The following is a 15,319-nucleotide window of genomic DNA, read 5'->3' as shown; positions in this document are numbered from 1 at the left end:
TGATCCAAACCGTTCATTTGTTGGGCCACAACGTAAGTAAGTTATGCCCCAAATAAACATTTCCATAGTGTGACCGTAACCATCCCATCTATAGAGGGAGTACACATTATGGAAACCCTTTTTTTTTTTTTTTGATCGGTAAGTTGGCGTTAGGCAGACCCCTTACCAGTATATTGATTAAAGAAAGATGTTACAATAAAAGGGAGAAGACAATGCCCCAAACCTTAGAACAATGGCTAAAGAAGGGGGCTGAACAAACAAGGACATGATACTCTTGAAATCAAAACTTAAGACAAGCACAACAAGAGAGAATACACGTTAACTCTAGAGCTAGGCCCCATTTTAGCCCCTAGTGATCACAGACTTTTTTAATCTTTTGGCTAAATTTCTTTGCTCTCATGCTCTTCCTCAACTTCTCAACCTTCAGGGGTTTAGAAGTCCTATGACGGGGGGTTTCATTTTTCTTCTAAATGGTAACCTTCATAGATCGGAGGGTTAGGATCATCCTATTGGAACGGAGGAAGCTATTAGTTCGGTCTCCATGGTAGAGGTGTGTATGTGAACAGAGGATAGCAAGTCTTAGACAAGGATAAAACCTGATTGATAGATCTGACCCTTGATCAAGCAACGGATTACCGTTGGATTAGGGCCCGCTATCCGAACATTTGTAACTCACAAAATCAACGGCTATGATTAAGGTTAGGCGCCCAATCAGTGTCTATGATGAAGGTTCGCCCTTAAGTAGTAAGTACATATTTAAGCAGGCTTTCCCATGTGTGTTTTGAATCTATCTCTCAAAACTTCAAAAGCCATGAGCTTAGCCCTAATACAGAGCTACTCTTCCGCAGAAGAAGAAGAAGAGGAGCGATTTTCAGACGAAGAATCACTTTCTTCGGGCGATGAAGGGGGAAAACACTTCTCTGAAGATAACTCTTTCTTCGATGTTATTCCCAAATCATCCGTCAATTCATTGCTTCCCTCCGCATTCGATGCATTCTCCGAGGTATTTTCCTTCTCCAAAAGAATCTATTTTTTTAATTCTAAGTTCTCACTCAAATCGATCTCTTTTTTCCTATTCCGTTTTTTTTATAGGTCGCCGGACCTCCGGAATTCCTCAACAATTCCGTCACCGCCGAAAAATCTTCTCCGGTAGAATTTGATCGGAGATGGAGACACGGTGGCCGGAAGCATCGGAAAGAAAAGAAAGACCTACCGGCCGGTAAAAATCCCTAATATTCAAGAAAGATAGGTCTGCTGAGATGATTGATAATAACATTTTCTCATTACCGAATGGATATTAAAAAAAAAATGAAAATTGTACATGCATGCTTTATCAATTAAATTTGCTGGGACTCGTGCCGTTAAGGGGAGGGTGCCCAATTCCTTATAAGCCCATACACATCCATTCAGTTTATGCTATTGCATGGAACTCCAACAAAATTTTCCTGTGGTATTTGATGAGTTGTTTAATTTCTTCATAATCTTGCTTTCTAAGAAAAGTATGTCAATGGAAGAAAATGTTTGCTTAGCCAATTGTTTTATCAAGTTGTTGGTGATGGAAGGTCAGTGTTGTCACTGTTCATTTAGTTGACCTCTTGGATAATTGGTGCTATTCTCCTTGGCCCAAGAAAGGCAAGTTCCTCCGGAAGTTGGCTCTAGTGGCTACTATTTGGGTTATCTGGAAGGGGAGAAATGGTGGCCTTTTCAAGAATGTCGTAAAATGTCCCCAATTCTCTTTTTGAAAAGTGTCTCCCTTGTTATTTCTTGGGCAAGAGTTCTTCCCTACTTTAAGTTCTTTTCTTCCTCTGTCCTTAATCGATGTTGGAACTTGGAAGGTTATTTGCTTGAGTACTGAGAGGGGGGAGCCTGCTTCCCCTAGTTGGACCCCTTCTCCCTAACTTGGCTAGCTAAAATTGAACTTTGATGGCTCAAGTACTGATAACCTTGGACTAGAGTAGTGGGTTTGTTGAGAGATGAGGGCAGATCAATCAGATGGGCTTTCTTGGGTCCAATTGGATTTAAGGACTCTAACAAGCAGAACTCATGGCATTATTGCAGTAGAGAATCAGACTATCTGACAGTTGTGTCCCACGTGAATCCATGTCCGATTCGGATGCGGTGACGTGTCGACTCTGATTCGGCAGAGGGGGGCAAAGAATCCATGCAACATAGTTTTCCATATTATTTTATTCCGTATATATATATATATATATATATATATATATATATATATATATATATATATATATATATATATATATATATATATATGAGGAAAGTGTTTCTAGTCCGGCCGACTAGAGATCATTCTCTAGTCCGCCACCCAAAAACACATGGGTCCCACATATTTGGGTGATCTAAAGCATTCATTTGATAGGCCTCATCATAGATAGGATGTCCACAAAAATTCAGCTTCATAGGATCTTCTTAACCCTTCGATTTGTGGAGTTAAAAAATGGACAGATTTGGGTGATGCAAAGCCGTCCATTTTAAGCTCCACAAATCATAGGGTTGGGATGATCTTATGAAGCTAATTTCTTGTGGACACCTTCTCTATGTCAGGGCCCATCAAATGAATGCTTTGCATCACCCAAATATGTGGGACCCATGTGTTTTTGGGTGGCGGACTAGAAACACTTTTCTCATATATATAAATATATATATATATATATATATATATATATATATATATATATATATATATATATATAGGGGTTGATTTTCCTAGTCGGCCGACTAGAGAAGTTTTCTAGTCCGTCTGCCAAAAAATCAGTGCGGGCCCACAGTTTTTGTGTGATCCGAAGCATTCATTTAATAGGCCCTGACATGGATAGGGTGTGCCCAAAAACTCAGCTCCATAGGATCATCCCAACCCTACGATTTGTGGAGGTTAAAATGGATGGGTATAAAACTTCACTAATTTGTCCAATTTTTAGCTCCACAAATTTAAGGGTTAAGATGATCCTATGGAACTGATTTTTTGGGCACACCCTATCTATGTCAGGGCCTATCAAATGAATGCTTTGGATCATCCAAACATTGTGGGCCCACTGTGTTTTGGGTCGGCTGACTAGAGAAGGTTCTCTAGTCGGCCGACTAGAGAAACTTTTCTCATATATATATATATATATATATATATATTTTATATATATATATATATATATATATATATTTTATATATATATATATATATATATATATATATATATATATATATTATGAGGAAACTGTTGGTGAGCTTAACCAAACTTATGGTGAGCTAGCTTGCCCAATCACATGGGGCCCCACTTTGTTAGGATGATCCAAACCATTCATTTGAAAGTCCCTTACATAGATGGGGGGTGTACCAAAAATCAGCTCCATAGGATCATCCTAACCCCTCCATTTGTGGAGGACAAAAATGGACAGACACAAATCTGCCCCATTTTTGTCCTCCACAAATGGAGGGCTTAGGATGATCCTATGGAGCTGATTTTTGGTACACCCCCTATCTATGATAAGGCCTTGCAAATGAATGGTTTGGATAACTCCCTAAAAGGTGGGACCCATGTGATTGGGCAAGCTAGCTCACCATAAGTTTGGTGAGCTTGAGCTCACCAACAGTTTCCTCTCTCTCTCTCTCTCTCTCTCTATATATATATATATATATATATATATATATATATATATATATATGAGGAAACTGTTGGTGAGCTAGCTTGCCCAATCACATGGGTCCCACATTTTGGGGAGTGATCCAAACCATTCATTTGCAAGGCCTTATCATAGATAGGGGGTGTACCAAAAATCAGCTCCATAGGATCATCCTAACCCCTCCATTTGTGGAGGACAAAAATGGGGCAGATTTGTGTCTGTCCATTTTTGTCCTCCACAAATGGAGGGGTTAGGATGATCCTATGGAGCTGATTTTTGGTACACTCCCCATCTATGTAAGGGACTTTCAAATGAATGGTTTGGATCATCCTAACAAACTGGGCCCCCATGTGATTGGGCAAGCTAGCTCACCGTAAGTTTGGTGAGCTTAAGCTCACCAACAGTTTCCTCATATATATATATGGAGGCCTGATGTACTGGAGATTTAGCTTTTGGAATAATATTGAAATTCAGATTTTTTAATCCCTATATTCTTGCTACTTCTATTCCGCTTCTCCCCTTTCTGTTCTCTCTGTTTTTTTTTTTTTTTTTTTTTTTTTTGCCAATTTTTCATTAATATCGAAGGAGAGACCAAGATGGTCAATCCGAGAAGCATACATGGAGAATCCAAAAGTAAAAATCAAGGCTGAAAAAACAAGAAGGAAAAAACAAATCAGGGGGGAAAGAAATCGAACATCTCCTACCCCTCCTTAGAAACACCTAACCTCGCTAGTCTTTCCGCACACTATTAGCAAACCTTTTAATGTGCTTATATATGATTGACGACCCATCCCCTTTCCCTTCTCTTCTTCTTCTTCTTCTTATTATTATTATTATTCTTCTTCTTCTACTCTTTCTCCTCTTTCTTCTATATCTCTTCCCTGGTCTGCATCAAATTTGCGTAGGAGCCGCTTAGCTACTTCTTCTCATCTACCACTTGTTGATGATGTTAGTTCTCAAGAAGCGGAGAAGGAAGTTGCTAACACTATTGAGGAGCCTCATGATGATTCAACTGCCATTGTTTGTGAGACCATTGTCGATGCTGAGCGCAAGACTATGTCAAATATTAATCAGCCAGATCCTTTAGCACAACCAAAGAGGACAGATACATAGGCAGAGATTATAGTGACTGATGAGCCGTTGCAAGAGCATGGAGAGCTGGAGCATTCCATTGAGAAGGCCATCTCCACATCCGGACAGGAGCATAATGGTAGTGTTGACGTTGTCGTAGATATTCAGACAAAGGATTCCAGCACACCGTACGGCAGCACTTAGCCAGATACAGTCCCAATGGATGACTTTATTGCTGATTTCACTGGGCCTTATGAGATACCAGAGGATGATGACCTTATGGAGGTTGGTCATGGATTGCTACTGCCCACAACTATCACGTTGGTCTAAGAGGAGTAGGGTGCTATCTTCCCAGCCAGTTTACTTCTTCAGAGCGGTTTGTGTTCTTATGATTCTACATGGGCGATTTCTTCATTCGCTTCGCCAGCGTTTCAGGCTACTTTCATGGATGTCACATACATTATATAGCGTGAGTGGCTTCGACGGATTATGACTCCTAGTACTAGAATGGATCAGGTGGACTACTATGACAACGAGGCTAGTAGGGAACTCGAGGACGACTTCTTTTCAAGAAAGGGAGAATGATGAAGATCGTAGGAACCTATGTGGCATTGTGGCCCAATATGTGGCATATTTGCCCAATAGGACTTTTAGTGATTTTGTTTCCATGTTATTTAGATTTAGGGATTTTATTTTCAATGTTATTTTAGGGATTTTATTTTCCATGTTATTTTATTGCCTATATATATGGAGGCCTTGTGTATTGGAGATTTAGCTTTTGGAATGATATTGAAGTACAGATTTGTCTCCTCTCTACTTTCTTTCTTTCACTACTTCTCTTCTTCCTCTTCTCCCCTTTCCTTCCTCTTCTTCTCCTCCTCCTCCTCTTTCTTCTATCTTCCCTAGTCTGCATCAGAGTAGTTCCCACCCTTGAAGACGCACCCCTCTAATAGATGAAATTCATGATAGGGTGGAGGGCCGTTTCAATTTCAGCATGTCCGGAGATAGGTTAACGGGGAGGTAGACCGTCTAGCTCGTGAGGGTGTTGATAGACTAAGAGTTGTGATTCTAGACGAGTTCCCATCATTGTTTACAGTTTTTGTCATTTTTTTTTTCTTTTGTATTGCTTCAACCACCTCGGCCGCAGACCTCTTTTCTTTATAAATATTCTCCTTTTCATTTTTTTTTTTTAAAAAAAAAAAAAACTATGAGGGGCAAGGAGGAACACAATGATTAGGAAAGAAGGGCGGCGGGGTCATCAAATACTAATATGCTCTTTTCCAGTGGTTCCTAGGGGAGTGTCACAAGAGGAGGAAATTTTCAAATTTCAATTGTCAAATGGGTACAACTAGCTAATAATAGTCATAAGCTATTGATTGCATCTCCCAAGGCTTCGTTGAAGTTGGGCGACAGGATGCAAACCTCACAGAGGATGGGTGATAGCTATTTGGAGATCTTTAGGGTTGGGGTGCCCAAAGTCATCAAGGGGGCCTTTGGTGGGACAACTAAATGACGAAAAAGAGGAAATGCTGGTCCCCAAGTTGGGGGTGGTATAAATAAAACACAACTCCTCATAAGGAACTGCCCCAACCTCCTAACTCATGAGGAATCACCAAGGAGCTTAGAAGAATGCAGATAGATATGATGGTTGTCATTAAAGGCATTTCGCATTTAACCAGGAAAGGGGGACAGACTTTCGAATGACTATCTTTTGAAGAAAAAGCAAGTGGTCTCAGACCATCCAAATACAAAGATAACAACATGATGGAGGAATACATGGAAGCTATGAAAAAGTTGCTCGTGGACTTGAAATATGAAACACTTGCGGCGGATGACTTATACCTTGACTCAATCTGCTCACAGGTAGCCCGGGCAGGTACGACTCTACCTCATCAACCATGAGAGTTGAGCCTTTGAGAGACCAATCGGAGCAAATTGAAGTCAATTGGTTTGTTTGGTTCTTTCGAATCAATGAAAAACTTGATTGAAATTAAGGAGGGACGTGAAAATAAGACCTCCATGAGTTGGGAAGAGTGCATTTAAATGTACAGAGAGGAAGGGGAGGTCATGTAATATTCAGGCTCAGAAAAATGTGATAGCCATTATTTCGATGATGAGGAGACAAATGATGAGGATACTCTCAAGTCTCAACAAGAGGTTTCAAATGGAAGAAGGGGGAAAGTTTTGGAGGGAAGTGATCTCAGAATCGATTTCAACTTTCAGTAGAAAAGTGGGAGAAGCTAATGAGCTTTTTAGGAAGAGTGCATTTAGATTTACAGAGACGACGAGAGGGGGGAAAAAGTGGGGGTGGGGGGAGAGAAGGGCAGGGTTCATGCAATCTTCAAGCTCAGAAAAATGGGATAGCCATTACTTTGATGACGAGGAGACAAACGAAGATGATACCCTCAACAAGAGATTTCAAATGGAAGAAGGGGGAAATTTTTGGAGGGAAGTGATCTCATAATCAATTTTAGTAGAAAAGTGGGAGAAGCTGCCATGCTTTTCAAGAAGCATTTAGATTTGCAGAGAGGAAGGGGAGGTCATGTAATCTTCAGGCTCAGGAAAATGGGATACCAATTATTTTGATGATGAGGTGACAAACAAAGATGATACTCATTCAAGGAGAGATTTCAAATGGAAAAAGGGGGAAAGTTTTGGAGGGAAGTGATCTCAGAACCGATTTTAGTAGAAAAGTGGGAGAAGCTGCTAGGCTTTTCAACAAAGCTTACGAAAGAGGGAAGGAGAAAAAAACCTAAGAAAAGGAGCACAAGAGCAAAGACTATCAAATTAGACAGAGGAATGAAGAATATGAGCACACTTGTGAACTACGAGAAGAGGGGGAAGAGAGCGAAAATCAATGATCCATGCTACTTTCCAGATGATTTCGTGGAACATTAAGGGGTAGGGACGGGACAAATGAAAAGAGAGAAAGCCCGCCAGAGAAAAAAAGTGTTTCTTTTCCCGTCCCGGGCTCAGGTCATCGTGAGTTGAGGCTCTGGTGCGTCTACAGAAGAGGAAATCACAATGCATCTTTCTCAGCAAGTGTAGCTTGGAGCGGGAGTGTAGTGGGGTACTCGACTCATATTGAATTTGAATGTGTCTCACAACCCGAACTCTTTCGCGGGAGGGGTCAATTTTGGATCTGGGAAATGCCGAATAGGTTCAAGAGATGAGAGAATTAAGGATAGCTACTAGAAAGACTAATCCAATCTGAGTGAAAATCAATGATCCTTGCTTACTTTCAAGATGATTTCATGTCACATTAGGGGGTAGCAACAGGGGCGAATGAAAAGAAAATAATGGTGAAGGAGGCAGTGGCTCACAGAGGGGATATTTTGATTACGCAGGAAACCGAGTTGAACGAATTCCTTCAAGCTCTGGCAAACTTCATCTTCGGTAACAATCATGTTAAGTAGATTTTGTTTCCAATGGTTGGGTCCTTGCGAGGTATTTCAATGGGTGCTGTTAGATACCTAACTAGAAGATTTATGCTCTCAGTGGCCTTCAAGGACATACAATTTGACTTCCAATGGAAACTTTTGGGGGTTTATAGTCCAAATAATAGATCTTATAGATGTCTTCTGGAAGGAGCTGGAGGATGCTAGAAAATGGAATGATAAATTGTGGTGCTTTTGGGGAGATATCAACACAATAAGATTTCTTGAAGAGGAAACACTGTAGGAGAAAAGTTCTTATCAGCGAAAATTTTCATGGACTAGTAGAACCTGATCATCTCCCAGTTGGTGGATCTAATTTCACGTGGACTAACAAGAGAAGCACTCAAGTTTTGGCTAGATTGGACAGGGTGTTGCTTTCCACTGATTGGAGTCAAGCCTTTGCTGATTCTAAGGAGAATCTTGCGTGGATTATTCTCTGATCACTACCCTCTTTTATTAGAATGTGATCAAAGTTGTAAGGTTAAGAGACCATTCAAATTTTACAATTTATGGCTGAGCATACCAGGTGTTAAAAGGAGCTGAAAAAATGGTGGGAGGAAGATAAAGCAATGGTTGGGCTGGTTTCCAATTTGGGGTGAACTTATGATCACTATCAAGGAGCTGGACAAGGAGGAATCCATAGGTATCCTTTTTTTTTCACGACAAAGATAGCAATTTATTGCCCCATATAAATTGAGGCGGTAGAAGCCATAGTATTCTTATGAGCAGCAGAATGCTCAAAGGGCTAAAGCCATAAGCCCATAACAGAGTTAGAAACCATTCTTAGAAGGGAGGAAACTAAGTGGAGACAAAGTTCAAAAGCTCTATGGTTGAAGGAGGGGTGCCAAGCTGATGGGGAAATTGCCAAACCATCATCCTGTCCACAAATTCAACAAATGGGTTTGGCTTTGGCATAAAATTTCAGATGGTTTGGAGTAAGCTGAGTCTTTCCTAAATCAATTAAGTAGCTCCTCCTTAGCTGGAACATTAAAGGTTTGGGCTTTCGGATCCTTTGGTTCTCTGCTCCATATGCCATTGTTAGGTCTATATGGATAGAGAGGAACATCAAAACTTTCAAGGCAAGGCTTCTTTTAAAGGCATAATGTTGCTGACAGTCAAATTACTGATTATTTGGTGTGTGAACTGCAGACGAGATAGTTGGGGAATTTCTTTTTCTGAGCTGATTAGAGGATGAAATACTTATGGTCTCACGAAAATAAAAAGACCATTGGGGCCCACTGGAAACCACCACGGAAGGGTAGTTGGAATTGAATTTTGATGGTTGTTCAGTCGACATTCCATCTGATGGCATTTGAGAGCTCGATCAGAAACGCTAATGATGGCATCACGTACTCCTATTCCGGGGCCCATAGTGAAGACTGATTCTAATGAAGCTCAAGTGTGGGATGTCCTTTTCGCTTTGAGAATCACTAGAGAGGCCCAATTGTAGATTGGAAGTTGAAGGGAACTCGGCTAGTGTCATCGCTTGGGAAAAAGATGAAAGTCATGGTCCGTGGCATTTGGCTCCTTTTATTGATGAAATTAGGGACAGATGCAGGGACGAGAAGAGTACATTGATGCGCATTCCTCGTAATGTTGGTGACTTACAGATTAGTAAAATCCTGTGTAAATAGACTTAATCTTGTCATTGGGAAACCTCTACCCACGGGTAACATATATGCTTATTATTAGGTTGTAATTTTTTTTTTTTTGAATGATTAGGTTGTAATTTTTGTTTACTTTTGTTTGTAGTTATCTGTTTAAAAACATAGTTTCTTAGAATCTAATTGTCTCAAAGTTTATTAGGATTTCATTGAAAAGATAAAGAATTGTAGGTGTATGCTGTATCAGTTAAATTTTCTGGTAGTTTTTGATGTGTTGTTTAGAATTTATTTGTTTAATAGTTTATTGGGATTTCATGATGGTATGGAATTCTTGTATTGCAGAACCTGACTATCGCGTGGAAACAGACATAACGATGATAATTTTAGCATTTAGCTTTAATGACATTGCTATTTTTTTCCCTTTTACTAATTATAGTTCATTTCTTACTCTTGTTGAGCATTGCTCATGGCTACAGATTTGTGGTAGTTAGTTTTCTATATTCGGACTTTTTTGCAAGTTATTATTCGGTTTCTGGGTTAGTTGGTCTCAGTTTGGTACTTGTTGGAAGACATGCTTCACATTCATGCAAACTTGTATGCTTATGAGCTAGGAAGCACGGGTACTCTCCTGTACCCGTACCCGTACCCGACGCGTATGGGGTGCGGGTACGTTCGGGTACGCCCCGGGTACGTCCTGGGTACGTACCCCATTTTGTTTTTGTTTTTAAAACCCCAATTTTTGTTGTTGTGTGCGTGTCGGGTGCGTTTAGGGTGCGCACCCACGCGTACCTGACACCTCCTGCTTCTCTTATCTTGTGTAAATCCCTCCTGTGCTTCTTCTCTCTCCTCTCCTGTACTTAGTATTTACATGTAAACCATTTAAGTAAATGGACATTTACTTAAATGGTTTACATGTAAATAACGGAATACCCCCCATTTGGATTTATTAAAATTAGTTTCAAGACCCAAAACTACAAGGAAAAAAAGTCAACTCTCCTGTTCTAGTACAATATCCGAAGAAAAAGGGTCGGGTCAAAATTTTAACTTTCTTAACTTCCAAACGGTTGGGTATTTTTCAAATTTTAAAGATTCATCTATCATGTCCAAACATTATTAAATCTCAAAAGTCCGGTATAAAAATCTCATAATTTGGTCTCTAAAAATTATTCATCTTATCAGGCACTGGTCAATACATCGGTCAACACACTGGCGATAAACTTTTTTTCTAATGAATGATGTATTGATGCCTCGTGTTATGAAAAATATGGAACTTAATCACTTATGAAATGAAGAGTAATATTAGAATTTTCCATTTTGGTGATGTTATTGTTATTTGATTGCTCTCCAATTTTTTTTTTGAATTCTTATAAATATATAATAAAATTTTAAAATATATTATTATATTCGGCGTACCCGAACGTATCGGCACCCAAAGTTTTGGAAAGTCACGTACCCATGTACCCGTGTCGTGTCGTACCCTTACCGGTGCTTCATAGCTTATGAGTTGTCCACGGATGGCACCAGAATAAGGCAATTTGCATTGCTAGGCCAAAAGTGTGCAGAAAAAAAAAAGTGACTCTCATTTTATATGCAATTACTATTTTTGGAAATCAATCATCTTGCGATTCTTACTCCCATGATCCTCTTAACCTCTATATTTTGATTGTTACCCATATGATCTGTACTTTAATGTTACTTCATCCTGTGGGTGGTTTCGTCTTCTCACTATCAACCAGAAAAATGCAATTGTTGTTGGCATAGAGAGTAAGGAAAAATGAGGACTATTCCCATAAAGAGTAACTCCACGAAGCCCCAAAGAAAATTGAAGAAAAATCTGCTGCACAATGTATTGGCCTGATTGAAACAATATCTTATCCTTATCCATCTTGATTGAAAGTGATGGTAAAGAGTGAAGAGAGATAGAAAACTTACCCAAGTAAGATGGTTGTGCATGTGGGCACATGAATTTTCTTAGGTTCTTCCATCTCCATTAGCCCTCCCCTTCTCTTCCATTTGGGAATCAGAAAATCAATGGTTTCCTCCTCCCATCCCAATGTGCTGCTTTTCTTTTTACACCGTAAGCTGTTTGTTGATATCAATTTCTCGGTGTTTCTCTTCACTTTACTATCACAATGAATCGTTTGATCATATTTATGTTTCAGTTTGATTTCAAATTTCAATCCCCTTTTGGTCCTCAAAAATCCATAAGTGAATTCTATCACTGACTTCATGTTGTTAAAATGCCAATCCCTTACAATGCTTTTCATGTTCCATTTCAAGGTTTTAAATGTCGGTTTCAGCCACAACCGAAACAGAAAATTTCGGTTTCGGCCGAAATCATGTAAAACTTCAGAAAAAAATTCCGGTGTCTTACAAGATTTAGGTGGAAATTTTGGAAGTTTCGGCAAGTTCAGTGGAAATTTTTAAAATATCAGTGGAAATCTTGTAAATTTCGTCGCAGGTGAAATTTCCGATTTAGGTACTTTCGGTGTCGGCCGAAATTTCAAACCATGATCCATTATTTATTAGAGCTTTTGACATCTTTGATCTGTCTGAACTTCTGAATGCATGTGTGACTCATACTACTTTTAAAATTTATAACTAATACGATCACAATAGCACAACCACATAAGTAAGGTAGGTTGTACTGACATAAAGTACTTTATTTTTGTGTGGCCGATGAGCTGATGATAATGGATAGAAGTCTTATTATAAAGATATGGATACACTTTGTATTATCATATACAAATGAATTCCATCAGTGAGGGAGAACTAACTATATAATGTGCAACCAATCTACTAAAAATGTCATATTCGACCAAAGATTACGAGGTAAAATTGAAACACGCACAAAAAAATTATATCTTAACTCATTTATATTTATAGGTGTCCTTAAAGCTTCTAATCTAGGTATGGGAACCAAAAGCAGTACATGTTTTGTAACATCTAACTCTTTCTCTAACTACAAGACCAACAAGCTTTACATGTTTAGAAGTTTTAATCTCCTTGACAGCTAAGGGTTGTTCTGGGTAGGTTTTAGCCCATAGGATTCTCATCCATTTTTCTTTAGAAACAAAGATAAATAGAATCTCACATTTTGGTTGGAATTGGATTTATCTTTCCTTTTTGAAGGTGAAGTGCTTTTATGGGGATAGACTGTATATTTGTGCAACAAACAATGGATAGCTCTTGTTGTGGACTACATCTTATCCAGAACAATCTATCCTTCATCAAACAGCCTCTTCACATATTTCCTTGATCTTGAACTTTTATGCTTTCCTCTGTATTTGAATATTTCCTTTTGCTTATATGTAAATAGTCTCTTCAACTCCATCATCTTTTGTTTTCAGGCGTGGTTATGGAGGCCAAAGCTCAACTGGTCGGAATTCGTGACCGAGTAAGAAGTGACGTGGAGGGGAACTTACCCAATTCATCAGCAATGCCACCTCCAAAGAGCTCTATATCCATAATAACCGGGGAAAGCAAACGTGTGGCTTCTGCAACAATTCCTGAACCAAAAGATGCCGCAGAGCTCCTCAGGTACACCTCTTATTCTTTCAAGATGGTATTCAACCCAATGAACCCAGAAACTTCTTATATTCCTTGTTTGTTTGTCTTAATTATCTTTCTCTTTTGGGGAATTTGGATTGAGTTTTTACCATAAGTACGGGTCGGGTTTGGGTTGATTCCAATTCATTTTTTTAGCAAAATCTCAACCTGATTCGACCCAAGTTGCACCCATATCTCCGACTTATCTAAAGAAGAAATTTCTATTTCAGGATGTGCCTACAGTGTGGGGTACCGAAGACATATTCCAGCGCACGAGGTATGGTCTGCCCTATATGTGGGGATCGCCCTCCTGTAGACCCGAACAAAGAGGCCGAAAAAAAGAAGGGATCAACAATCAAAGACAAAGAGAAGAGCAAGAGGATGAAAGGCCAGTCAAGTCACGCTAGTTGGAAGAGCGAGACTGAGATGCAGCTGCGGCAGCAATTTGATTAACAGAGTTCAAAGAGCATTGCCGAAATAGTGGTGTATGTAAAGTGTTAGATTAGCTAACTGTTTCTCTGAATTTAACTTAATTTTGCTTGCTGTTGTACTTCAAATAATTTTAATTGCTCATTACCACTTGCAGAATGATCAAATTCTAGACTTAGCAGAAACACTTTAGTTTCAGATCTTGAATCTGTATGTTATAACAAGCAATAGATTGATCACCATAACTGACAGGCAAAAATAATAAATTGGGCAGTTCTCTGCATGATAATTCTATTGCTTTTGGGTTGCCGGAATCAGGCGCCGGAGGTGGGATCTGATTCCAATTCCACTTGATTCCAACATTTGCTTAAAAAATGAATGGAATCAACGGGTGGAATTGATGGCCATTTTGGTAGAACACAAATTTTTGCCTACATTGAGCTGCCTCTACGTGTCTCTTTGTAAGAATTCACTTTTTTTTTCTAGGGGAAATGTTATCAGCACAACCTTATTTTGATATTTGCACAAACCAAGCTGTCTTTTGTTCTTTAAGTGGTTCGTGGGAAATGTAATAACCTCTGACCGCTCTTTAAACACTAATAAGACAAGATGGGTTAGGCAAAATATCAAAATATGGTTGTGCTATCGGTTCTCTGTCTTTTGATGTTTGCACACAACAAAAAGGAAGTCGGCAAGCAATAGAGAAAATTTAGTAATAAAGATGGGTGGAAATATCAATGCACGTGGGTACAAATACCAACTCAAACATCAAGGACATGGGTGGAGAAATATCCCCGCATCTCCTTTCTAGATCTCTGTCCACAACAAAACATGAGAAAAGATAAAACAGAGAATGATTCAATGACAAGGCTTAATATGAGAAGCTTGACATGGGCCCACTCAAATGATAATAGCATAATCTGGACCCTTCCTTCAATTGTAGGCCCCACTATATGATGAAGATGACATGATCAGAAAACCACTTGATCTTAAGACAAGGAGAAGTAACAACTCCATAATTCTAGTTCTATAATCAGAGATTTTATATGATGTGAGTAGGGGTGTAAAACGAGCCGAGCTTGGCCAGGCCAGGCTTGGCTCGGTCAGGCTCGGCCAGGCTCACGAGCCTTACCGAGCTCGGGGTATATTATGTTCACACCCCTTATCTTCCCTGGACAGCCCTACTAGTGTAATTTGACTACTTTTTTTACACTACGGGGGTGGTCCTAGTAACAAATGAGGTTCCAAAAATGAAGTGACATATTTTGGCCCTCCCTTTCACCCCCTGGACAACCCTTTTAATGTATAAATTAATATATTATATATATTATATATATATATATATATATATATATATATATATATATATATATATATATATATATATATATATTTAAATATATTAAATTCTTAACAAGCCTTAACGAGCCGAGCCGAGCCTGGCCTAAATTAGGCTCGGCTCGTTAAGCTTAACGAGCCTGGTGAGCCGACTCGGCTCGTCTCGTTAAGGATTCGAGCCGAGCTCAAGCTGAGCTTTTTTCGAGCCGAGCTCGAGCGAGCCTCCGAGCCCAAGCCAAAATTGACACCCTTAGATGT

The 15,319-nt window shown here is 39.4% G+C and overlaps 1 protein-coding gene across 1 annotated transcript; it reads left to right on the top strand.

Moving 5' to 3' along the window:
• Positions 1–778: 778 nt before the first annotated feature.
• On the top strand, positions 779–13,882 carry LOC143889569 (plant/protein). Its single transcript, XM_077393831.1, has 4 exons — positions 779–1,003; positions 1,093–1,219; positions 13,096–13,285; positions 13,525–13,882. The coding sequence occupies exons 1-4, from the start codon at positions 812–814 to the stop codon at positions 13,745–13,747; spliced, it is 732 nt and encodes a 243-aa protein (XP_077249946.1). The 5' UTR covers positions 779–811; the 3' UTR covers positions 13,748–13,882.
• The last annotated feature ends 1,437 nt before the right edge of the window (positions 13,883–15,319 follow it).

Source organism: Tasmannia lanceolata, unplaced genomic scaffold (assembly GCF_043159265.1).
Source record: "Tasmannia lanceolata isolate RefF3 unplaced genomic scaffold, GAP_Taslan_0.1 ptg000013l, whole genome shotgun sequence".
NCBI classification, from domain to species: domain Eukaryota; kingdom Viridiplantae; phylum Streptophyta; class Magnoliopsida; order Canellales; family Winteraceae; genus Tasmannia; species Tasmannia lanceolata.
Note: the sequence above shows the minus strand (reverse complement) of the source record. Positions and strands in the feature narration are given on the sequence as shown.

Bases quoted from the DNA above. Each gene is read 5' to 3' on its own strand.
- LOC143889569 (XM_077393831.1), top strand. From the start codon at position 812: ATGAGCTTAGCCCTAATACAGAGCTACTCTTCCGCAGAAGAAGAAGAA. The intron at 1,004-1,092 runs GTATTTTCCTTC...TTTTTTTTATAG, and splicing joins CATTCGATGCATTCTCCGAG to GTCGCCGGACCTCCGGAATT. The intron at 13,286-13,524 runs GTACACCTCTTA...TTTCTATTTCAG, and splicing joins GATGCCGCAGAGCTCCTCAG to GATGTGCCTACAGTGTGGGG.